At 36.0% G+C, this 25,458-nt stretch overlaps 1 protein-coding gene across 12 annotated transcripts in view; it reads right to left on the minus strand.

Annotated features, from left to right (window-relative positions):
- Window positions 1-2,370: 2,370 nt before the first annotated feature.
- The window catches only part of LRRFIP2 (LRR binding FLII interacting protein 2), a 59,905-nt gene continuing 36,817 nt past the window's right edge, over window positions 2,371-25,458 (minus strand). For 2 of the 12 annotated variants that reach the window (XM_074900939.1, XM_074900937.1), the window contains 13 exons: window positions 23,187-23,231; window positions 22,388-22,501; window positions 21,863-21,934; window positions 17,096-17,266; window positions 16,401-16,493; window positions 14,239-14,331; window positions 10,311-10,412; window positions 9,932-10,064; window positions 8,517-8,566; window positions 6,427-6,547; window positions 5,373-5,452; window positions 4,144-4,248; window positions 2,373-3,426 (listed from right to left, as the gene is read on the minus strand). In XM_074900939.1, the coding sequence (XP_074757040.1) occupies window positions 3,316-3,426; window positions 4,144-4,248; window positions 5,373-5,452; window positions 6,427-6,547; window positions 8,517-8,566; window positions 9,932-10,064; window positions 10,311-10,412; window positions 14,239-14,331; window positions 16,401-16,493; window positions 17,096-17,266; window positions 21,863-21,934; window positions 22,388-22,501; window positions 23,187-23,231 (1,290 nt within the window). In that variant the 3' untranslated portion in view covers window positions 2,373-3,315. Of the gene's footprint in view, window positions 3,427-4,143; window positions 4,249-5,372; window positions 5,453-6,426; window positions 6,548-8,516; window positions 8,567-9,931; window positions 10,065-10,310; window positions 10,413-14,238; window positions 14,332-16,400; window positions 16,494-17,095; window positions 17,267-21,862; window positions 21,935-22,387; window positions 22,502-23,186; window positions 23,232-25,458 lie in introns of all 12 variants that reach the window. The other 10 variants (XM_074900936.1, XM_074900942.1, XM_074900940.1 and 7 more) reach the window with 10 other exon arrangements.

Consider the following 25,458-nt stretch of genomic DNA (forward strand, 5'->3'; position numbering starts at 1 on the left):
CTGGACACTTGTCTCCTATGATGGTGCTTCCTTGGCAAGTCTCATCATGCCTGAGGTCATACAATCCTATCAATTTATTTCACAGCACGGCCCTGAAATTGAAGACTTTTCTGATCGCTTTGGACTTTGGTGAGATCATGCTGGTCTATCTCTATTTAGACATCATTCTCTTGTGGGGGATAGAAAGATAAACCCCATTACTGAATTGTGTAGACATTACCCTAGTAAAGGTAAATGCACTGGAATCACATTCCTTATTCAATCTTTTATAATCAAGTCAGAATCCCGGTGTGATGGGTAAGTCTTAAATTCCCTTACCAATGACCCTTTTTTAACAAATTATGCCTAGGAAGTAAGACAAAACTTTCTTTCTGAGAAGCTTAGGGAAACATTCTGCATTTTCAGTGTTAAGGAAGAGCACATGAATTGAGCACCCCATCTGCTGCACATGTTTTGCCCAAGTGATAGGAGAACAAAACATACTTTGGTTTTGTTTCTGTACCACAGAAAGACACTGACAAAGGGAGAAGGATGACACCAGAAGGGAAATGACTGCTGTCTGCACCCCCGGAAGTATTGACTTGAGCAGTGTACTGACACTTTAGGAGGAAATCAGTAAATGCACGTAAACAAGCATTTTGCTTCTCAAGATTTTATTCCACCAACTACGATTGCTTAAGACTGCTGGGGGGGGGAATGTTAAAAAGGTGTCCAATAAGCCTGCTCTGCTGCTAGCTGAATTTTTTTCGGTTTATTAAATGTTGAGGGCCAAACTTTGAACAGGCAGTTACTAAAGCAGCATGAGTCATACTGGAGGACTGTTTTTAAACTTCAGTGTACCCTGCTAATAGACAGAACTTTAATACATTCTAAGTAGTTTGCAACATTAACTTGCATCATAACTAATAAAATCACAGCTTGAAAAACAAAGTCACTCTGTAATTTTCAAACAAATGGCAGATATTATATGGTGATTACAAAAAATTTGTTGAGTTGCACAATTCTGAAATAGTTTTATAAGGAAAACTTAATATTGGGACAGGCTTGATAATCATGTTGGTTTTATTTACTGCTTTTGTTTTTCATTTTTATTTGGATCTGTCCCATTTACATGAAAGAAGTTCACAAGAATTAGTGAAACATTCTTACTTCTGGTAAGCGTTGTTTTGGAAAAGGATTAAAGGTTTGCAATTAATTCTTCATAGGGCTGTTCCCTCTTAACACTTTCAATTGCTTTAAGAGTTATATTGGATCGCATAATCCAGTATTATTCAGTTAGTCTACACGTTGGGAATCTCACGTTTGGGTATTTTGTTGAATTTCCTTTGATTTTCTGGCAGCCAGAGTTGGGGAAGCTCTACAACTAAAATGGCTATATTAACAGAACTCTGTAATAAACAACTTTAAAAGCTACTAAAAATCTTAATCTTTAGAAAGGATGTGCTGATGCTTTACCTGCGCTCCAGAAAAAGTTTTGCAGTAGGATGGTAACTCTGAGTTAATAACTCCTTATCTGTCATGGCTTAATACTGAAATCACAGTTTTCTCTGTGCCATAAAATGTCTGACTTCAGGGGGGTGGTTTAGAAGATGTGAACTATAAGATGTGCTCCCCACTACATAACAAAAATTTTTAGCAGAGTTTTGTACATGTGAACACTCTCAAAACCCCTGAAGTATCCTTTTATCTTCAGAATACACACCATTAAGAGCAACTAATCAAGATCCTGATAGTTTCTTCTGAATAACTACACAACAGAATGAGGAGCGTTAACAGCACAGATCTATGTGATCACTAAACTACAGTTGTCTCCTATTTAATCTAGGCCTAGGGAGATCTGCTACTTACAGGGAGGTTTCTCAACGGGGAAGGCATTTTCTTTTCAAAGTCCAAGAGGCACCCAAACTGAAAAAGACAAAAAGCTTCAGTTTTGCACTGTCAGGATGACTGTTCTTTGGAAAGCAGATCTGGTACAAGCAGGAGTACTAACCATCTGGATTGCAATGGTCCTGAAACCTGCCTTGCTTTGAGAAATACTCCTGAAGGGTAGCAATTAGCAACAGAAAAGCATCTGAGTCCAAAGGAATGATTCCTCTCTTATCAAATGTTGGCCTCTGCTGGCCTCAGGGAAAGTCCAACACAGGGTCAGTGCTACTTCAAATACTTCAGAATTGCCACTGCAGGTGCTGCTCATTTCCCACTTGTGATGCGCCACCTTAAAAAGAGTGGAAGTTCCTAATAACATTCACTGTCCATAAATAGGGTACAGACAAAACCAACACCATTCCAGAACACTGGAATACTGCCCCCCTCCTCTGTGGCAGTACTGTCAAAGAGCAGCAGACCAGGATAAGTAGTCAGAAAAAAAATTCAAACTCACTATTTTAAAGCCCCAAAGATACTTTTGAAGAATATGGAGATCAGAATTTACTATTCTGCAAAAAATTTGCTCTGGTCTGTTGGTATCTCAGTATTTAAAAGAAAACACAAAACCTCTGGTTTTGGTCAGTAAAGTGTCCATTTAATAAACTCCTTAGCCACATTTCCCACCCCTTCCTCCCACCTGAAAATTTCAATTCACACTTAAGCAGCAGATGACATATAATTTGATGGTATACAACATAAGTTTTTAAATCTGCACTCTTAATACTAAGAGTATCAGGGGCTAGTATTTGACAAAATTACCTAGAACTCAGGTGTGCCCATGCAAAAAAGCAGATTTTTATATACAGTCCCTATTTTTTCTTATAAATTTAAATATTTTACAAAAATGTATTTTCAAAATGTATAAAGTTTAGTGAATACCCCAAATGTATCTTAAAATAAAATGTTATCTGATTTCAAAGGTTATTTCAACAATGAAGTCTAAATTGCACCAGATAAAAGGCACTTGTGCTGTGTGATGTCTTGAGCAAATACATGTTAGTTTAGAATACAGTAATACAGTGTCTTCTTGAATTCATGCAGTTGTCTCCGAGCATCAAGCATCATTAAAGCAGCCAAAAGAGATCGTGAGTAAACTTGATTCCACAGTTGTAAAAACATTTTCTATCGCTAAGTCGAACATACAGCATTGTGCTCCAGCTCCGACTCTAGAATCAAACGCTACAGGAAAACTGTCATTCACATGGAAATTCAAACTACATTTCATTCTCTCATAAGTTACAAAAAGAAGTATGCCGTTTAATTATGAAACTAAAACACCAATGAACAACTCAGTGTTCAAATAGTTTGTGCCAATGAAAGTCTGTATTTTAAAAACAAGCTAGGGGCTAGTTATTCAAGGAGCAGTGCATCATATTTTCGATTTCCACTTCACTGTTGAGATAGAAGCGCAGTCCTATTTGCCTTCATCTTCTCCAGCCTTTTCATTAAGTGGCTATTGGTCATCTCCATCTCTTCTATCTTATCCAGTGCTGTTCTTAACTATAAAATGAAAACAAAAATTATGTCACTAAGTTTACTTGGACTTTCTGCTGTTCTTAAGCTTTGACAGAGCAAATTAGATCAGGAATACAAATATTACATGCGTTATAAGAGTGCCACATAAGTTAAGACACAACACTTCCACTGTTGCAGTCAGATGCACTGGAATTCAATTGTGAAAAAAACAAAAATCGGGAAGCAACTGAAACATGAAACACGTACTCATTCCAAAAGAACTAGGTGTCAGCAACTTCCTATTACATGCTGTTTAAAGAGAGTCCTCTCCACTATTGTCACTTGCTGGTGGATATATATTCCGGGGGTAGCAGGTGTCATGCAGCAGCTCCTATGCAAGCATGATACCAGCTCCCTGTGAGGTGCATGCTGGAAACCTCCCAGGCTGGCACTTGACACAGGGAGCATTTGGCCCCTCAGTAATTCTTATGGAAGGATTAGCTTAAAATAGTACATCTCATTTAGAAGAAAATACAACTTTAGACTCTTTCTTTCAAGGAAGTAATGTACTGAATTGTAATTAGTATTACTTTTATGTGCTACAGTTTTCTGAATGCAACACTAATAGACTCAGAGGTCTCCTCCAAAAACACTTCAAAGATGTAACCCGAAGATTACAAAAAACCAGAGCTTGAAGGCAAAAGATAGAGCCGTTTGAGAGTGAAAGGAGCATACAGCTAAAAAGGAAGTCATGTCAATTACCTCTCGCTGAAGCTTCCTCTTTTCAGCTTTGAGTTCATCTTCTACTTTTTCTGCATTTTCTGCTGCATTTTTATACCTTGCAACCTGCCCCTCAAGCCGTCCGATCTGCAAACCCAAACAAGACAAAAGGAATGATTTACTCAGGTGTTCTACCAGCTGTTCTTCCCTTTCTGAAATGCCACTGTACTCATCCTGTGAATTATCCATAGCATCTCCCTCTGGAAAGAGTAGGTTTAACTTTGTTAGCAGCAGCCATAATTGCAAAGAGGGCTTTTAAAAGAACTAATAAAACAGTAAAATAAGATGAGGGCAGAAACTTGGAATACCCTTCATTGCCTGCCCCTCCCTAGCAAGGGTCACAGGAAATGGTAGAGAATGTACAGGACACAGCTGAGAAGATACAGTATACTGAAGAACTAAAGAGAGAGAGGAGTTGGAAAAAGAAAAATCAAGATTTGGGGAACACATGGGATTAAAAACAAAAGCTGGAAAGTTGAAAAGCAGAGACCATATGAAAGTTGCAAAGTAGAAAGGAGACTAACTGTTAGCAGGACATGATGCAAGAGGTCTTGAGCTGAGGCACAGAGCTCAGCAGTAAAGAGGCGGCTCAAGACAAATCCTGGTTGCAGCCTGCAGGTGTTAAAGCCCACTTGCTGGATTGTTATATCTCCCTGTTACCCCCTCACATCCATAGGATGGGCTAGTAGCCTGTTGCCGTGCAAAAAAGAACAACTATGCATCTCTGATTCAAGCTATAATCCTTCATGTGATTTTTAGGTGATCTACAGAGGTGCTGAACTATAATACCATGTTACTAACCTACAATCACAAAGCATGTCAGTGTGAGATATATATGTACATCTATAAAAACAAACTCTTGAATTTCAGAGAGGAAATTACGTACCTTCTACAGTCTATACAACTTTCTTACAAGCAAATAAGCTACATAAACTGATTTTCTTGAACTAATAGCATCAGTTCCTCTTTATATTCTGCCATACATTCACATCTTAGTAAATGAACTCCAGATTATTTTATGGTTAGACTATGCACAGGTATTGAATTGCAGGAAATATGAAAAAATACAAATGTAGTGCCATTCTGTGCAAAATGAAGAACAGTAAATCAAATGAGAAATATGTTTTCATAGTTTTTGTTGAAAAAAGTATTATAAAAGCATGCAGAGCAAGTGTAATGATAACAATAAATATGAAGACAGACACACTTACATTTTGTTCCAAGGTAGTTATATCTTGTTCAGCTTTTGAAAGCTTAAATTTGTATTCACTAATTTGTCTGTTGGCATCTCCTAGACAAAAATTGACATGAATGGATTACTTAAAGCAACTCTCTAAACTGGCAATTTCCTTTCTAATTAAAATTCATTAAAAGGACCATTTTATTGAGAAGCCCATATACGGGATTATACGAGGTAAATGTTCTTTCAGAAATATTTTTTGAGAATATGAAAAGGGCATAATTTTCCTGTTATTCAGAGAACACAATTACTGTCTCCATAAGAGTGTGCATTAAGTCTCAGATATATAAATGAGAATTTTTTTTTAAAACACACAATAGCCAAAACACACTGCAAAACGGGTGAAATCACAATAGACATACTACCAGCAGCATTTAGCACAGACGCATGTAGTAACATTTAAACAAGGCGCATAAGACCTGAACCTGCCTGACAAACTCCTAAGGAGCTCTGCAAATTATTTTGGTTATATTTTAGCTCTGACATTGCCAACGCTCTGTTCATGTCCACTGCCACAAGCATATTAAAAGACAATCCATCATATGAGTAAAGCTTTCAGCTGAAGGAATAGCTGTCTTGAAATGGAAAGTGCTTCTATGAAACAACACTGAATAGTGTTAAACTTTAATAATTTTTCATGTTTTGCTTCAAAGAACAACAGTATATTAGATTATTTCTGTATCAAAAATTAAAAAAAAGAATCAGGTATAACATTAACAAAGTATCTCCACTGAAATTCTGCTATCTAAAACTCAGAATTGTTCAGTAGTGGCACCCATTCTAGGCAAGGTCATCAACTGATAAATAACTTCTCAGAACGTTATTGTTCAACACTGAAAGAAGCAGATTTTTAAGCTATTCTGCAGTGAGAAATTTCTTCCAAGGAGATATACCAACAAAAAGCTAGCTTCTCAACAATATATTCATTCACAATACTACTACTGCACAGCAATGTAGGACAAGGAGCTGGAGGTCTGTTTCTTCTCCCCAGTAAGAATACTTTTGAACAGTAACCATATACCTACTCTGCATTTCTATTAGCTGCAAGTCAGAACCATTCTCTAAGCCTATGATATCTGGATTCATGCCATCACTTTTAGAATATTTCTGTCGTTCTTCTTCCAACTGCATCTTCAGTTTTCGAACCTGAAAAAGAAGTGTTCTTTTGTGAAAAACAGACTCCCAGAAGTTTTGTAGTTGTGTATCTAAACATTCAATGGGAAAAAGGCAAAGCAGTCCTGAGATGCCACTGGCTGAGACAGTTCCATAAGCGGGAGCAGCAGAGCCATGCAGGGGAAGCAGGGAAGGCAGGCCCTGAGGCCTGTGACTGCAGCCCCCCATCCCCATCGCTGGGCGAGTGCCCTCTGCGCGTTAAGGCACAACCCAAAGCCACCAGTTCGGTCAGCGCTGCAGGGATCTCTGCACAACACTGCGGCACCCAGTAACTCTAGCACAGCTGCCTTCCAGAGGAGGCAGCAGCAATAAACTCCATTTATTAATTACTTCTACTGTATACCGTTTACACTCTAAACATGTATGGAGATAATGAACAATATCCTGATGAGTTTACAGCAAGAATAATCCACATTTTTTGCGTCCTCTCTTTTACTCCACCTGGAAGCCATGGTCCTAGGCAAGCCTGTAGTGCACATTAGTCTTAAAACGATTCTGGTTTATGCTACAGCAGCTGTCTTGGAATTTTTCAAGTAGTCAGGGAACAGATTCCGCAGTTATGTCCTCTGAGTCTAGAGTTTATGAAGGAAGTGGGAGCTACTTTTTTGACTCTCTTATCAAAATATTGCCCTGCAGATTAGCAGTATGGGAGTTATACTTGCAAAACTCACATTCATGATATGAATTGAATATTTTAACAGGGATTTTTACAATTATATGGTGATGAATATGCATATACATCTTTATATACTTATAGTTAACAGCTTTGATTAAATACTAGAATTTATTTGCATTCTAAACCAAGTACCTGTAATAAAGTTAAGGTACGTTCCCAGCAAAAACAAATGTGACAACACCACTTTAAATTTGCAGCATGCTCAACTAGAAGCACAAAAACTATGGTATTCCTAACAACTGTTCAATAGCTGTACGTTTTCTTGTGTCCTCTCTTCTCAATACCGAACTGTATTAAAATACAACTAGAATCACAGAATGGTTTGGGTTGGAAGGGACCTTAAAGATCACCTAGTTCAACCCCCCTGCCACACAGGCAGGGACACCTTCCACTAGCCCAGGTTGCCCAAAGCCCGGTCCAACCTGGCCTTGAACACTGCCAGGGAGGGGGCAGCCACAACCTCTCTGGGCAACTTGTGCCAGGGCCTCATCACCTTCACAATGAAGAATTTCTTTTAGATCTAATCCAAATCTACCCTCATTCAGTTTAAAACCATTACCCCTCTTCCTATCCCTACACTCCCTGATAAAGAGTCCCTCCCCATTTTTCCTGTAGCCCCCTTAAGTACTGGGAGGCTGCTCTAAGGTCTCCCTGGAGCCTTCTCTTCTCCAGGCTGAACAACCCCAGCTCTCTCAGCCTGTCCTCACAGGGGAGGTGCTCCAGCCCCTGATCATCTTCGTGGCTTCCTCCAGGCCTGCTCAAACAGGTCCATGTTCTTTTGATGTTGGGGGCCCCAGAGCAGCACTGCAGGTGGGGTCTCACGAGAGCAGAGAACTACTTTGATAATACTACTTCTCTATTTGAGAAACTGATATGATGAAATAAATACTACCCCTTAGCAATTTGGAAGAATGTTTGAGTGTCATTTTACTGAATTTAATATTTCTACGTAAGACAAAATAAAGAACAACTTTAAGTACGTGCACTAATAACAGTCAGCAGCAAGTTAAGACTCCAACTAACCAGTTAGTGAAATAAGGGTTCTTTACCAGCTGAGATCAAAGTCACATAGATAAGGACACTAGTGAGTGGAGCTGATAACTTCTGCTAGCCAGGCAAGTAAGAAGTTGAGTACTGTGTTTTGCTTTAGTGCTTATGTACTTGATTAAGCACCTTTGGTGCTTAGTATTTGTTTATTGCTAATGTATTAGTAGTCTGCAAAAGGATACACTAAGGTCTATTTCTGAAAAGAACAGCTTATTTTACCTGGGACAATAATTCCTCCTTTTCTCCAGCCAGTTTTCGTAGCCTGACATCTAAAAACAAAGAACCAAATTAAAAACCAGGAAAATCGATAACTAGCAACATATTTTTTTTATAACTTTTTGTTCATTTTCAAAGCAAATGCTCTTTAAACTTAATATACCTGAGAACATAAAACTTCAGTATCTTACTTATAACAACATACCAGCCTTTAGTTAATGCCAGAAAAAAGGAAAAGATATCTTGTTAGTACAACAATTTTAAAAGCAAGAACTCTGAGTTTAGTAATTCTTCAAAACAAATTAATAACTCAGGATTTTTTAAAAAATAATAAAACACAGTTTTGTCCCAATATCTAGAACAGCCATTATCAAGAAAATTTTCTTCTGATTATATACTCTTCCCTGTCTTATTCTTAAAGACTGCTATCTCTTCAGGGAAGGCACTAAGCTTCCCCGTATGTTTAGAAAGTTTGTAGAAAGTGTTCTCAAACCACAAAAAAGTACTTGGGAAACGACCCACAGGAATGCTGCAGTATCTCTAATAATTCAGAAGATCAGTAATGGCTACAAAACAGTCTGTCAAGCAACGTTGTGCTAAGATTAGAGTAACTCCCTTAGAAATCATAACTTTGACAGTGATGAAGCATAAAGACACCTGTATTTCATTATGATTGAACCACACCAGAAACATGTATCAAGTCTAATCTGTTGAAACAAAAGCATGTAAATATTATATATTATGTACAAATAAAATGCAAGTCTATAGAGATGTTTCTTTCCATGTTAACTAACAAAATTTTACAGTGGATTGACTATGTGTACAATAACTTGTGTGACCTAAGGATAAAGGCAAGTTAAAATAAAAGCCCCCCAAACCTGTATCTTTCTGTTGACTATGTCATTTTTTGAATGTTTTTAGAAGTATTTTTTTTCTAATGAATGTGATGAAAGACTACACTTGCTTTACACTAGCAAAGGCAGAAGTATTTCAAGGAAGGAGAAAGAGTACACAATGCATTGTTTTCTATAATGGAAGTTCTTTCATTTATTATACATACTTTTAAAGCATTATTTTAAAGAAACACAATGGAAAACATACTACTCCAAAAGACTGCACTTTTAGGCAAGATATTTTCTGACAGTAATAAAACAGAAGCGCAACCAAGAGATCTAATCAGATACAAACATCCAAGCACATTCTATTTTTTTTTTTACTCAAAAGATAAATCTGTCTTTTTACCGAGCATAAAAAAAAAAAATCTCAGGAAAAAAAAAATCACAATCTGGAAAGCTGTGTAAGCATCTATTCCAGAAGCATCACAGGTATCTTTCTGTGGCTGTACACCACAACCCACTGTGAACAAGAGCGAAACAAAGACTTCAAGCACTCTATGAAGTAAGTTAGAATATATTTACCTAGTGGTCCTTCTCCTGCAGATTCCAAGACTTGAGCAGCTTCCTGTGATACAACTGTTATTGCACCAACCACTGATTCATGGTTTACATCACCATTTGGTGTGCCATCTGGAATTATAACTAATCCATGTTTCTAAAAATACAAAAAGAAAAAAAATACTCATATAAGAGCAGTGCAAAAATGTAATTGGCCAGAAAAAGTTTAAAAAAAAACTTTTTCAAGGTGACTGAAACAATGAGATGCATCATTTATCCTACCCTAGGGTCAGGTTTTGAGACTGTGCAAGAATAGTAACCATTGTTCCTCTTTTTCATTAACCTTGATTTCATGCCCCATTCCTGGATTTCTGTTACTGTAAAGTAACTACTACCAACATACCTCTCCTCTCTTCATTGTTTCCTTCAGGTCAGCCAACTCCTCTCTGAGCTCATCTCGCTCATTCTTAATGCAGTCAAAGTAATCTTTCTGTCTTTCTAGGGCCTGGGTTCAGGCAGATAGCAAGAAAAAGAACGGCACAGAGAAAAAGCATATGACAGACAGCAGAGAGATTTTCTACAAGTACATACAAAGAGCTCAGTAAAAGAAATTAAAAGGGGTATTTAATATATATACACACACGTACATCTCTGATAACTACCTTTTACAAGTCACATATCTAGCCTCATTGCTGTGTGTTTGTCATGAAAATTTTTTGTCATGACAAATAATAGATTTTTTTATTTAGTGGATTCTATTTTTCATAGATTTTGATAAACTAAATTGAATACCAAAAGAGTGATTCTTCCTAATACAGGCATTCTGTGTCCAAAAATAAAATTTACCAGAACTCAATTGGCAAAGATCCTAAAACATTACATTCACTGAACTGATTTCTCTACCTTTTATAGGGTATAGAAGTAGAAATCTTACCTAATAAAAGACCTTGGATACATAAGCCTGTCATCCACTTACAAATACTAGTTTATTTACTACTTGCTTAAGTATTACTACCACCCTTTACTAAAACCAAAGTAATCATTTTTAGAGGAAAAAAAAAAAAAAGGCAGCAAACACTAGCAGCACTATTTTAGCACAAAAAAAAATTGCAGCTAAAAGCACAATATGGACATAGATGGGTTTGCCTACCTAACTGGAGCTGTGTCACCTGGCAGTTAACTAGATACTTTCACCTGACCAGGCAGCATCCCAGTATCCCATTCAAATTCAATACTGCATACATTACAAATAATCCTGTCCATACAGCAACTGCAAAAGTGTACACACATTTTGCCAAGAAAATTCTCCAGCTAAATCTTACATCATGCATGAATGTTTAGGAATGGACTGATACCAAGAAAGAAATGAAGGTGTATACCTTTGTATTGTAATTGCCCCATGTCACAATTGCAGTATGCTGAATTTTAATAATTATCTAGAATCTGTATATTAGAGCAACGTTTTAATCACTCTTAATTTCAACAGAAAAAATTAAGAAGTTGCACTTGATTTATTAGTATGTAAATGTAACATTTAAAGTACAATTAATTCAACATGTGTGAAAGTATTAGCTCTCACATCCTAGTTTAAGAATTCAAAAGACGTCCTTTCATTCCTAACACATACTAGATCTCTAACTACATTATAAACAGTGTGAATGACCTTAATCATTACATCATTTTGTGTTCCACTTATGCTTTTGCTATTACATGAAGGGTAGAAGCAGAGATGGAGGGGGAAGTAAGCTCACCCAACTGAGAGACTGGACACAGACACAGATCCCATGCGTTTGGCAGTGCCCTGTGATGCTGCTGACCTTCCCAAAACAGCTTTTCTATCCTCCCCACTGCATCCCCCTCCATGCAAAAGTGTTGGAAATCAGAAAATATTGATGGGGAAGGAAATGAAACTGATATAACCATCTATCTCTATGTATGGAGAGATTAGTAATCATGTTGCAAAACTGCAGTAAAACTGCTAGTGTTTATGTGCAGGGATATGATGGATGACAGGGATTTTCTACTAAATCTACTTCTGCAATTCTTCTATTGAGGCAGTGGCCAGAAATCAGGACAACCAAGCTCTGCAGGCACATTTTAACATACCAGTATGAATAAAATCTGATTACTTAGCAGAAAGCAGATACACCTGGGGTCCTATTTTCTAAATATTCCAAAAACCTTCATGAAATCTATACCAAGCTCAGACACACCATTGCTAATTTCAAACTGGCAATGCATGCACAATTTGGAGCCATCAAACAGTAAAATAACTGTATATTTTAGGAATATAATCTGGAAGTTATAATTCAATGTCCTAAAACTGATCTAATTGAAGACCAAATACAATTGCAAATTTCAATCACTTTTTAGAAAGAGGACAAGGCAAGTCTAAAACAAACTCCAGCTGTCTCTGTTCTGCTTGCCTCCCTTTCTTCCTCCTAGGAGCAACAGTCCTGTATACATTGTAAAACTAGGTTAAAATTCTAGTTACAAGCTACTCCTTTATGAAGCCTTCTCAGAGACTTCTGAAGCTGGAATAGAGTAAAAACTAGTAAAGCTACTCAGTACTGGGAAGAAAGACTCAAAAACTGTGAGCTAAGAAAAGTATTTAAATGGGTTTAGATAACAGAAGTGAGAAAGAAAAGAGAGCAGCATTTTTACATTTTAAGAACTAAGAGATTTCAATTCCAAGATGGTAAAAAAATTGAAACTAGAAAAAAAGTCTAGTTATGGTGTTTAGAAGAACACAGAAACTGGCAGAAAAATTTTGGCTAAAGGAAAAAATCATGTCTTTCTTGTCAATCTGCCTGGAAGCTATTTTTCTGAACATTAAACAAATGATATGCTCTGTACTGACTCTGGCAACGTATTTGAAAGAAAAAAAAGCTTGCACAAAAAAAATTGCACAAATTGAGAGACAGTCCAGTATACAAAGGTGAAGAGTAAGCATGGAAAGAACATGGTTAATGATAAAAAAAACCTTTCAGAAGAATGCTCAGAACAAAATTTTGAAATGTTGAAATATTATTTTATGATGGAAAAGATTGCAGTATGGATTGAAGGACTGAAACACAAAATAAATATGGATTGAAAAAAAGACAGTATAACAGGGCTTTTTTTAACTGGGCACCATCAGTTAAAAAAATAACTTTTCAAAGTGAACTGAACTCCAGCAAATACAGCAATTTTCAAAGAAATCTGCATATGTCAAAATCTGTGGTAACATTCAGTTAGACAGAAATGACCCTAGAGTTACTAAGAGGCAGACAATTCCTTTCTAAAGACTTCCCAGCTAGCTCCCTCTCACCACCTGGCAATCTACTTGTGGCCCAGAACAGCCACAACTTCAGAGCCATGTAGTTATCACCAAGGATCAGGCTGACTCACAGTTTTACTAATTGTGTGCTGCCCAGAAGCAAAGCTGACAAACCCTGCCTGACCTATGTTGGCTGCGTAGTGAATATCAACACAGTTCTTTCTGTACCACCTTCCAGCCCTACAGATGCTCCCCAAAAGGTCCCACACAACCACTGTTTAGATTTCAACTCTCAATTCCAATAGCTGGTAACTTTGTGTGTGGTACCACATAATCAGCTTGGTTCAGTGTTACATCCAAGCTAACCGACCCTAGAAGGATCAGAAGTGCAATACAGGAATGTGAAAGTTGGCTGCAGAAGTCAATTCCAGATCATATTTTTTTAGCTCTAGGTATGCCAAATGCAAGTATGATCTACAAATACTGAGGCTTCTCTACATTTTGACCCTTAGCTCCTGCAGATCTCTAGGTTTTCCATTACTCAAGGTATTGTCTCTCTTATCCCAGGTAGCGTAAAGCAAATTCTTATGCAAATTGTAAAGATAACAACAGAGGCAGGAGACAAATGGTCAGCAGGCTTTGAACTGTTCAAAGTTTTGAAAACTACAGTTGCCTCAAAGGAGATTAAAAACTTCAAAAAGTATTTCAAATCTGTATAAAACTATATTATTGCCATGTCCCTATAGATCAATATATGGACCCAGATGATTTTTACCTTTGTTAAAAATAAGGAAATTATGACTTTTTTGAGCTCTAAATACAGGTAAAAAATTATAAAATCGTATCCATAACAGTTTGTTATGTTATAGATTGATTAGGATTATTCATCATTATGCAAGTAAAGATGAAGTGGAGGTCATTTTCTAAAAAGAACGAATGCAAAAAGTTTTAAATATTTCAATTGGGGGCAGCCTTCATTTCTTTGGAGTACACAGCATTCCTTGGGGTGTGAGGGGCATCCACCTAATTCTAAAATGAAAAAAACACATTTCCCCCCATACTTGATTCATACCCCTATTTTTTTATCTTTCCAATTAACTGTCTCCTGGAGATCAAACACCTCTTTGGTTATGGAGTCTATATTCTGCTGCATGCGTTGATTCTCCTGTAGTGAATAGGATGAGGGAAGAATAAAAGAGGAAAGAGAAGTAAGGAAATGAAAAAAAAAAAACAACATTCAAATAGATAAAGGAAATTAAGTAATAAAAGTCAACCAAAGAGTTTATGAGCGTGAAGTTAAAGAAAAAGGGTGCAACTTAACATAATATATTCCTTATGAATTCATGCAAGAGAATGGTAATTAGTTTTATTCAATCATTGTTGATGGGAGAATTTAGCGCAGCTAGAGCTACTTTTCTTTAGTAACAGTTCCCACTACAGACTGGGGATAACGTCTCTCTAGAGGAAAATAATTACCCTGTCAAAATTTCCAGATACCATCAAGTCCCATCTGGAAGTGAACATTAATGTTAACAAGTGGTTTTATTAATGTTCTACAAAAATCAAAAAACCTTGAAAGTATAAAGGAGGAAGTTTGAACCAAGCACCCAGGAAGTGACACACAGCTGCTGACTGCTTTCTGGTACTATCAAGTGCGGTCCTGTTTTTTAGCTAACACTGCGTTTTGCTGCTTGCCCTGGAAATGTAACTGAGATTCTTTGCTATGCACATATAATTATATATGAAGATGACATAAGAATTTTTAGGGCTAGAGACAATTTTTTTCCTTCCTAATGAGTGAACTTGATTTTACATCTGAGAATAAAAGACAATGTCTTTCTGCAAAAAACTAAATGGCTTCAGCTAGATTTTCTTTTAGCGTTAATAGATGGAGAAGTTACTCAAATAAATGGTAAATATGGGTCAAATCTTTGAAAGGACTGCATGCCTTTGGAGAATATTTAACACATAGGCTACATTCTACCAAAGTGAACACTCCAGACATCTACTGTACATTCAATGATTGACATACTTTAAAAAAACAAGAACCAAAGAAGAAAGTCTAAAGGGTTTTTTTTTTAATTCACAGTGAAGTCAAAGAAAAACTAGAGCAAGTGACAGAACTACAACCAGAATTTGCTGAGGATTTTGCTTGTCAGCACTAGTCTGCTGCTACTTATGCTAATCTTATTCCTTTTCTTCTGCTAGTAAGTCATATCAACTCTAGTTTACGAAGCATATTATTTTCTCAATAGCAGATCTGGGACTTTTCAGAAGTCTTTTTAAGTTATTGTACTACTACTACTACCTGGAGAGCACAAGCACCTAGTGGGGAAAGAAACTGATCAGTGAAATGCAATATTATATAGCTTTTGAAAATCAGGCAGTGGAAACTTTGGCTTATACACTTAAAGACCATCAATTTTTACTGAAACCAAAAGGCGGTGGGAAAACAACATATTAATTGAACCACAACTTCCAGTGCTAGAACTAAAATCAATGGGAAATGGATACCAACATACTGTTGACAATATGTATTTCTGTGGACCATTTTAAAATGAAGACTGATAATTTTAATTTTTAATTTTCATTTTAACTGTGATCCATTCCCAATGTGCCCCAAGATTTTAGGGCATACTGATTTGTTTCCAGAAGAGCAGGGCGAGGAGGGGAAACAGAGCAGGGCAAGGGGGGGAGAAGAGCGCACACCACACACCCAGCAACATGACTATGACCCAATACCATGCTGACCATTGTTGCTGTATTTATGCTTGACCAGTGAGCAAACATTCACTACTGCAAACTTCAGCGGCTGATGGTCAAAGAAACCAAAAATAACTGAAATGGAAACTTTTGGGAAAAGAATAACATTTGGTATTATCCATGCATCAGGACTTCTGGCTATGCAAAAAGATTTTGGCCATACAAACATTAGTTCTACCCTCACAAGGAGGAAAAGATACAAGGAACATTCATGAGATAACCATGATCCTCACAGGAATTCAGGATTTTACAAGATATAACACATTTGAAAACCTTGCAGAGACATTTTAAATTTTATAAATTTGGAGAGATTGATAGCTTAAATTCTACCCACTAACACAAGATAAATTCTTCCTTAAAAATGCAAGATAATATTTAAGCTAATTTTGTGTATGATGGCTGTTCCCATTCAAATCTTATACCATGTTTATTTGCACAAGCGGTATCACACCCTATCTCATATGAACATACCTCTATCAATTCATCTCTCTGTCGAAGGCCCTCTTTAAGTTCATCCAGCTTATGCTGCAGAACACTGCACGTGTGTTTCTGTCTTTCCAATTCCTATATTAGATAAATTATTTATTTATTTTGGGCTTGACACTCATTATCAACAAAGTTTAAAAAAGTTAGCAGTATCACTTGACATCACCTTATCCAAGAAATTACTGCAATTTGAGAAATTCTACATACCAAGTGGCTAAAAATCACAGAAACAGTGTTTTAGGTAACTTCTCCAGATACTAACTATACAGAAGATTTTATTTAATAAAACATAAAGCAGAGAGAAAAAGATGTCATAAAGGCTTAAGCATAATATTAACAAGAAAAGCTCAGATACTGAGTTTATCTAAAGATTGCTGGAAAAAGCTGTCACATAGGTTTTCCCTTTCCAAGAAAGTGGGACTGAACATGTCCTATTAAATTTAAAAGCATATTTTATCTTCAGTGTATTGTGTTAATTAAATAACTTTTGTTTTCTGGGGGTGATAGTGTTTTCTTTCTTTTTTTTTTTTTTTAAACCAACACAATACTCAAAACATCTTTGGCCACTGAGACAGATAGACTTTTCCACTAATCCAAAAGTTTTCAACTGTTCTTACTAAGCAGTTCAGACTTCTATGCTTTATCTTTATAATTAGAAAGAAAGTCTTAAAAATTAATACCTTGGTCTTCTCTTCATTTTCCCTACAGAACTCTGCTATCTGTTCTTCTTTCTCCTCAATGACGTCCTTTAGAGTATCTACTTGGTAAACCAAGTTGTTTTTCTCATTGTCTAGTTGCGCATTGGAAACCATGGCCTTCTTGTACTTCTCTTCAACTTCAGCTAGTGAATCCTATAGATAGTAGAAAGGCTTACATTAATCTAACTTTCTGATGCACTGCCAACATGTTAGAATATCACCATAATGCTGAAGTGTGCTGTTATACAGTAAAATTACACAACCGTTTTTGCTTCTGATTTATAGTCATGTCTTCCCTTTACAGATATCAAGTCACTGCTCAATTTCTATTATTCAAGTAAAGTCATACACAGCAATGAAAAGGTATCATTACAGAAGTATGAAAATTACAAGGTAATATTCCACTTGCATTTTCTGCTCTGCCATGTTCACAACTTAACAGGATTAAGTAGTAATAGCACAGCTTTATTGTATTTTCAGTGCATGCATGAGAAAACACTTCAGAATAAGGCAGCAAATCTGACAGAGAGTACTCAAATAACTAAAAAAGATGGCAGAAATATCTGTAAGAGTAGCTTTAACTTAATGCTCATTAAGTAGTGCTCTATTATCTCAGATTCAAAGTTTTAAGGTAGTTACATTTTTTTAGTAATAATGATCCTCTGTTTAAGCATTTTGTCTTTCCAAGTCAAAAATAAGACAAAAGCACGTAAAGATTCACATGCTCAATTCTCTCCCTGAAGGTGCATATATGCCTTGCTATATGCACTCTTACGCAATTCTCCCACATTTACCAAAATTATTTTATCCTATTATTTTTTTCCTCATACTGTAACAAATGTCAACCATTCAAATACTAGAAAAACTATCACTCCAGGCACTTTTAGATATGCAATGATTTCAATACACATTCTTTTAAAAATACAAAAACTTGAGTTTCAATTTCAGTGTTAGAATTGAAAAAGAACTAATAAGCCCTGCCCTTTTCAAAGTAGATCTGTGCCCTACTACAAATTTCCTAGCATTTCATGTAACCTGTTCTTTGAAGGCATAAGTAGTATAACCTCCATTTTTAATTATTTGTATTATGACAGTAGAAGTACTAGCACAGGAAGGGCACCACACTTGTGTTTTCCAGAAAATAGAGCAGTAGGACTAAGGATTAAGATATAAGGGGAGAAGTGGTAACAATCTAAATTTCCTAAGAAAACACTGAAGAGTGCTATGTGTTATACAGTAAAATTATGCAACCATTCTTGTTTCCAAATTGTATTCGTGTCTTCTCCTTAGAGATACCAAGTCACAGTTCAATATTCCATTATAAGAAAAACAAAAAAGCCCAACCCCCAAATGCTATTTCATGTTACAAATCTCTGTTTTGCAAAAGCTGTCCTTAAAGTCCATATTTTACTTTTTATAGATTTATCGTAATCACATGTATTTATACCTCTCTGTTCCATTAACTGAATTCTGCAATCTTGTGCTGGAGAAATACAGTATTTTTAGAAACCCCAGAAAAAAATAACTTCAGACATATCCTGATAGACAACAGATCAGAAGAGATAAGGCAGTCTAAGTAGTGAAAATAGAAAGGTACCATTATCAGGGAAGTAGTAAATAGAAAAGACTAAAGAATATTCAGAATAAGAGAGAAGAAAATAATGAAAAAATAAAGAATACATGTAAGTGCATTCAAGTAATTCTTAAGATTAAAACCACAGAAAACATTTTTGTGATGGTGTGAACATGACAAGTCTTGTAAAGACTGGTAAAACAAAATGTCAGAGACAGCAAGCCTTCCAAAGGCCTTCAAAGAATAATTCAATTTAGGGGAAAAAAATTAAAATACTAGGATTAAAATGAATGCTGTAGTCCTTTTATGGGAAGATTAAAAATTTAACAAAAAGTCTAACTAGGAAAAAATTCTGATTTGATTGTTTCTGTGAGTGTAGTGAGTGGAGTTATGCAGTAATTTAGGTTGGCAGAGATCTCTAGAGGCCATCTGGTCCAATCTCCTGATTAAACAGGGCCAACCAAGATCAGGCTGGTCACAGCTCATCTTCAGTTCATTTCAAGTATCTCCCAGGGATGCAGACTGCAGAACCTGGCTGGACAACCTGTTCCAGTGTTTGACTGCCTTGTGAAAAGCCTTTTTCTTGAGGCCTAACTGAAACTTATCTCTTACAATGCAACTTTTTTGTCTGTTGCATCTTGTCTTGTCACTGTGCACCTCTGAAAGGAGTCTGCCCTGTGTTCTCCACGGCCTATGAGCCAGCTGAAAACAGCAGTGATACTGCCACCCACCCTGCCAAGACTTACTGAATCCAGTTGTCTCAGCCTCTTAATGTATGCCACATGCTCCAGGACTCCAGCCTTAAAGAGGATACTAGGTTGGGGCTTAAAAGATTGGATTAAAATCCAAAAGTTAATTGGATCCAAAATCCAAGTTAAAGGGGGGAAAAAGTCTGCAGTTATGGAAGAGGAATAAATTGATTTTGAAACAGAAGAGTGAGAATTGCTTCTGAGGAAGAAACCAAGCTATGCCTAAGAGCCTCTGACCAGTTAAAAATACTGGAACGTTGCTAAGACTTCTTTGGAACTGTTCCTTGTTTTTGAGTGAAGTATTACACATGTTCTCTAAGGATTCAAGAATTCCACCTAGTTTCAGTAATTTTCCAGTTTGGTGAAAAATAACATAGATTTGGAAGAATTTCTGAAACACTAGAATGAGGCAGTGGGATGTCTAAGGATGAAGCAGTGGGAACAGGCTGGAATGAAAATGGATAAGGCGGCTCTCCACATAACCTAAAGCTATGGAGAAATACCACCCACAATTCTGTCAGTAAAGCCAAACAGCTATGCAAATTAGCTTGCTTGGTTAGAACAAGATGATTAAATCCAGCAAGAGAGTGCTTGGTTAACTGCATAAAGAAAAATTTTGAGGAAAGAAAAAGGATTCCTTTCTAGTTGATGCAAAGGAATATAGAAAGAATCAACAAAACTGAATCAAACAGACATGAAAGTATTTGAAGACCTAACTAAATCAAAACCATCCACATTAGTTTATTCTGCTGACACCCAGCAGATTTGTAGCCACTTAAAAACCACACTCTTAGCAGCATGAGGGATAGGCAACCACAGAGATAGGAAGGTAGTGTGATTACAAATTGCTGTTACTCAGTGACTGAAAAAACACTTAAAAGAAATGTAAAAACGAGTATCCTAGTAAATCGTCTAATGTACATAAGACAAAACTGCTAAAGCAGAAGTTGAGAAAGAAAGGTTCCCAAAAGAATCTTTATGGAAGGCAAATTAACTTAGGAACGTATTACTCGGTACAAACAACAGCATAAAATGCAATTCAATTTTGTAAGCCAAGCACAGATCAAGATCTTACTGTCTATTGCATACCTGTGCTCTTTGGTAATTGTAATGGATTACAATAAATAACAGTGCATTAGTAATGGTTCAGAACAGTAGTCATGAGGTGTTGGCAAACATGCAGAAGTGAGAGTTAAATCCATTCTGAAAACATGAAGCAATCTCATGTTTCATTTAAACTTTGTACAATCATAGCTATGTCTAATAATCCTGTAATCTACTGCTCTTTGATGTCCTTTTAATATTCATATGGCAGTATGATTAAAAATAGACATAATTCATCTGGGCATATGGCTATCAGATTCAAAGTTACTTATCCTCTAAAGAGGAAATAATTTTTACTACACTGAACAGCTCAAATCACATAGTTTACTATCCCATTTAATATGTTGTTTAATCAAGGAAATTCAAGGAAGCTGTTAAATACATCACTGTTACATGCTCTAGTACAAGTAGCATTCATTAAATTCAGTCTCTATATGGATATAAACCAAATATGGAAATACATCTCTACTTTTACACAGAACCATTCACAATTCAATAACAGGAAAGAGAACACAACAAATATCCCGAAAAATATTTGTAAGCCACATAGTTTGATGTATTCAGTTCCTCTTCAGCACAAAAGAGGAGAAAATAATTATACTTTAACTGCAAACTGTTGATTGTGTGAAAGCTTATGAAAGAAAAGCACACATATTAATTTAAACAAGTCAAAATACAGACAGATCTCATTAACCTAATGCTGAAAATACCAACCTATAATTTAGATAAAGACAATAGGAATGTAGATCATAAGCCTAAAAAAATTTTTTTTTCTTCATGGCAAAGGATTTAAACAAAATTAATCTTCTCCTGCAAGCAATATGCCTGCCCAGATTCATTTCAGCACATCTCTCAAAATTATGACTTTGGTTTTGCTTTATAGGATGTAGTATTTGCGGAAACTTAGAAGACTAATTCTTAATTTCTTAAACTCTTTGTCATAAGTATATCCTATTTCTTTCTTCCATATTCAATACATATTTTGAATATCTATTTATTTCCTACAAATCTTTAAAAAAATATAAATCGAACTTCTCATTATCTTACCACAAAACACCTGCTAAAAATATGAAAATTTAATACTATTTTAACACAAACCAAATAACAAACATGTATCATCTGAGGTTCATTTAAATCATATCTTAATAATTTACTCACATGACAAATTTAAGATGACGCTCTCTATGCATTACAAGTTAGATACATGCTTTAAAAAAATTTAGAAACTTGTTAGTAAAGGCTTATATAGTTAGTGGAAGCAGTGATAACTCCATTACCCAAAAATACCCATACAGAATGCATGCTTGGGAGGAGCCCTGATACCTTTAGTTCTTTAAGTCCCTGCATGTATCTCCCTTCTACATCGTGTATCTGGTCCTTAAGATCATAGATATCCTGCAGGACATAGGAATGAACCATTGCATAAGAAGTATGGGGAAATAAATTATAGTCAAAAAAGCATTAAAAAGTTTACATCCATTTCTGTCAAATGCCAAAGCCTGCAATAATTCACAGAAATTAGAATTAGTTCACAACAACCTGATGGGAATTAAGATTTTGTTTATGTCCCTGTAACCAAGCCATCTCAAATAGGACAGAATTGTTTCAAAATCTGACATAAACAAAGTGTTACTTTAATAAAAGCTAAACTGTTAGCAACATAAATATTTATGAACACAACAGATACAATTACCAAGACAAATACAGAAATCTTTTGTGATTGAAAACTACACCCTCCTAACTATTTCTTACCATCAAGAAAACAGAAGTTTTGTAGCAAAGTAAAATTCCTCCTCACCACAAATACAATTTTAAACTAGCTCCAGATGCTCTGAAAATGCAGTTTACCCGTAATTCACTGAGGCAGGCATCAGGATCCACCAAACTGCTTGTGTCTCCACTTCCTCTCCTAGATGAGCTGCCACTCAGATGAGTCGCACTTATTGAATTGCGAGATGATGGCTTAAAAAGGGGAAAACATCGTATCAGGAATCCTACCATCATTTCTGGTATACTTGACATTACTCTTTAGAAATTTTGTAACAGTCATAGAACACTTTTCTCTCTCTTTACTATTTTGTAATATTAACTTATAGGCAATATTTTCCACTGATTATTTTCCAGCACTTATGTTTCTTCTTGGTGAAACATTGGTTCCTCTTTGATGACTTATCTGTTATCATAACATTACAGTTTTGAGTCACCTGTTCAGAAAACTTTCATAAGGAGGCTGCTAGTGCTGAAAAACTGTAGAAGTTTAAAACATTTATAAAAACTATAATTTCTGACACTCGGGATTCAGAAGAAAGTCTCCAGTTGAATCTAGCATATGAATTTTTATAGCCCTAGCCTCTTAAAATTCAACATTTCCTGTTAAATATTTCTCACAAAAACAAATTCTATAAGAAACTCATACTTGCTAAAAGTAAACTAAAAATTAAAATTCTTTCCTCGGGAAATAAAAGACACAAAGAATTCATTTTGGAATTAAAAAATATGTCTAAAAGTATCTCTTTGCAAACTCTTAAAAAATTACTAAAACAGACTCCACTAAAAACACAGCATTTATACTTTTTAACTATTCTAATATTTGCTAATTTGTGGATGAACACTGACTTCCGATAATTTTTAATATAAAAACTCTTACCCTTGAAAATATTTCTGAATGGGATTTTTCACTCTTTTCTTCCCGCTGAAAAAGAAAAAGGAAAGTGATCACGATATACCTTTTGCAACAAGGGACTACTGAATCACTATCTTCATTTGAAAGATACTGAGAAATATTTAAAAACAAAAAATGAAACTCTGAAAAAATTCCAGACGTTAGCACAGATCAAAACAGGAAAAAAAAAAAAAACCAGCCTGAAAAATTAGCTTTTACCTCAATTGCAAAATAAATGAATGCTTGTAAAGAAAAAGCCAGAAACTTTAAAATATTTTAAAAGTCATGACCAATACTGAAGTACTGAATAACAAAATGTGTTTCATTACTGTAAATTTCAACAAGGTAGTGACTACAACACTTGGTGGCATAACAAACATGAAGCCTCATGCAAGTGCACTTCAGACAATCAGTGACACCAGTGTGAACATCCTAGTTATTAGAAAACACATTTGTTCTTTCAGTCTCTTTGGTGAAACCTGCAACTACATCGGGACAAAAACAATTCAGGTACAAGCCCATAACTAAAGTGTACTAATTAATAGCAATCTACAAAATAATTTCAACTCCTATTTTATGTATTGAAGCCTAAGCGAAAGAACTATCACTCCCCCCCTTTCTCATTTCTAATATTGCAAAATTATATTGTAGATTTCCATATTTTCCACACTCCTATGAATCAAAACAGGTAGAATTAAAGTAAGACCTTAACACATTGCCATACTTTCAAAACCAAGTATGATATATTGAGTATGGTATCTCAAGTATCTTGCTTCTTTGAACACCTGCTTTTCTCCTGGCCCAGAGAGAAGAGATTTGGAAGTCTGCTACAATCACAGTAGAAACAAATGTTCCTTTATGAGATTCTTCTTTTTCCTTCTATTGTTTCTATAGAAGCAACATTGCATTTCCATGGCAAATTCACAATCTCCAACGATATACTGAAATTGTAAATTGAAAATATTTTTCACCACTGTGATGATAAAATGATGCGAAGAATCCAATTGATCTGAATTATCCATTCAGAATAACTTAAATTAAAATATAAATTTGGAATCTAATCATATATAATTATGATGGTGATAATAAAAGCAACTGAGAAGGTAGCATAATTGCCAGTCTCAGCCTTCACATTTTCTTTTAGCACAGCATTAACTTCAGAAAAGCAGGTTTATTAGAGAGAATAAAAAAGCTAAGATTTAAACTGGAGGAATGACTGGTGTCTCATGCCTTGAGCACATACAGATGATAAGTACCATGCAGTATTACCATACAAGTTATGCAGCGCTATAAGAGTATTAAATCACCTAAATGCAGAATCCCCCAAACTGTGGCTGTAGCAGTACTCTAACAGTCACCTAGTCCAGCCTTCCAGGCAAAGCAGAACGGCTGCCACCAGTCCAGGTCAGCAGTGGCGTGAACTAGCTAAGCTTCACCAGCTCCTGAGGACGGAGGTTCCCCAGCCTTGCCGTTACCTGTCACAGCACAACACTAACCTCCTTGTGAGCTTCCTGCAGTGTCTAGTCTGAACCTCCTAAGCTGCAGCGTGAGGCTGATGCCCATTGTTGCACTGCTTGGCACAGGTAAGAAGAGTTTGGCTCTTGCCTGATCAAGCAGTTGCAGGTGGCTTGATCACCATGTAGCATCCCCCTTGCCCAACTAAATAAGCCCAGTTCTCTCAACCTCTCTTCCTACTAACACCGACTGTTATTTCAAAGACATGCCTAAGAACAGAAATTCCCCTATTTTTTCCACCATTAAACACAAAAGTTTTGACTGCAAGTAACAAGAATTTCTAAAACTTACAGCAGCAATAAAGAGAAGGCAGCTAGGTTTAGTGTAAATAACGTTCAGACTGAAGGGATGCACTGGAAAACCATCATGATAGTTTTCCTGTAACATGGTCTATTTATTGACCTGGGATTCAGTACAAGAACACAGCCAACAGTGAGTGCTCCAGTAATGGATCCTGACTAAATCTCTTGGATGAATGAATACTAAAATGCACTAACAAGGGCACAGTTGTGAGCATTTATTCCTGTCACTAAACCAAGTAGTAGTATTCAAAAAATAAACAGAAAACCTGGACATTAGTTTCCCTAAGAAAAAAAACCCAACACTTTACATTTAAGAGATGCTTAGACTTGTCACACACAAAAAATGTGAAGTGTTAACACGTCACATGCTTCTAGCAACAGGCAAAACTCCCTTATAAATAAGGCAGCATGCTGTTTAAAAACTCAGATTCCAGACATTT

Source organism: Athene noctua, chromosome 2 (genome assembly GCF_965140245.1).
Source record: "Athene noctua chromosome 2, bAthNoc1.hap1.1, whole genome shotgun sequence".
Classification (NCBI taxonomy): Eukaryota; Metazoa; Chordata; class Aves; order Strigiformes; family Strigidae; genus Athene; species Athene noctua.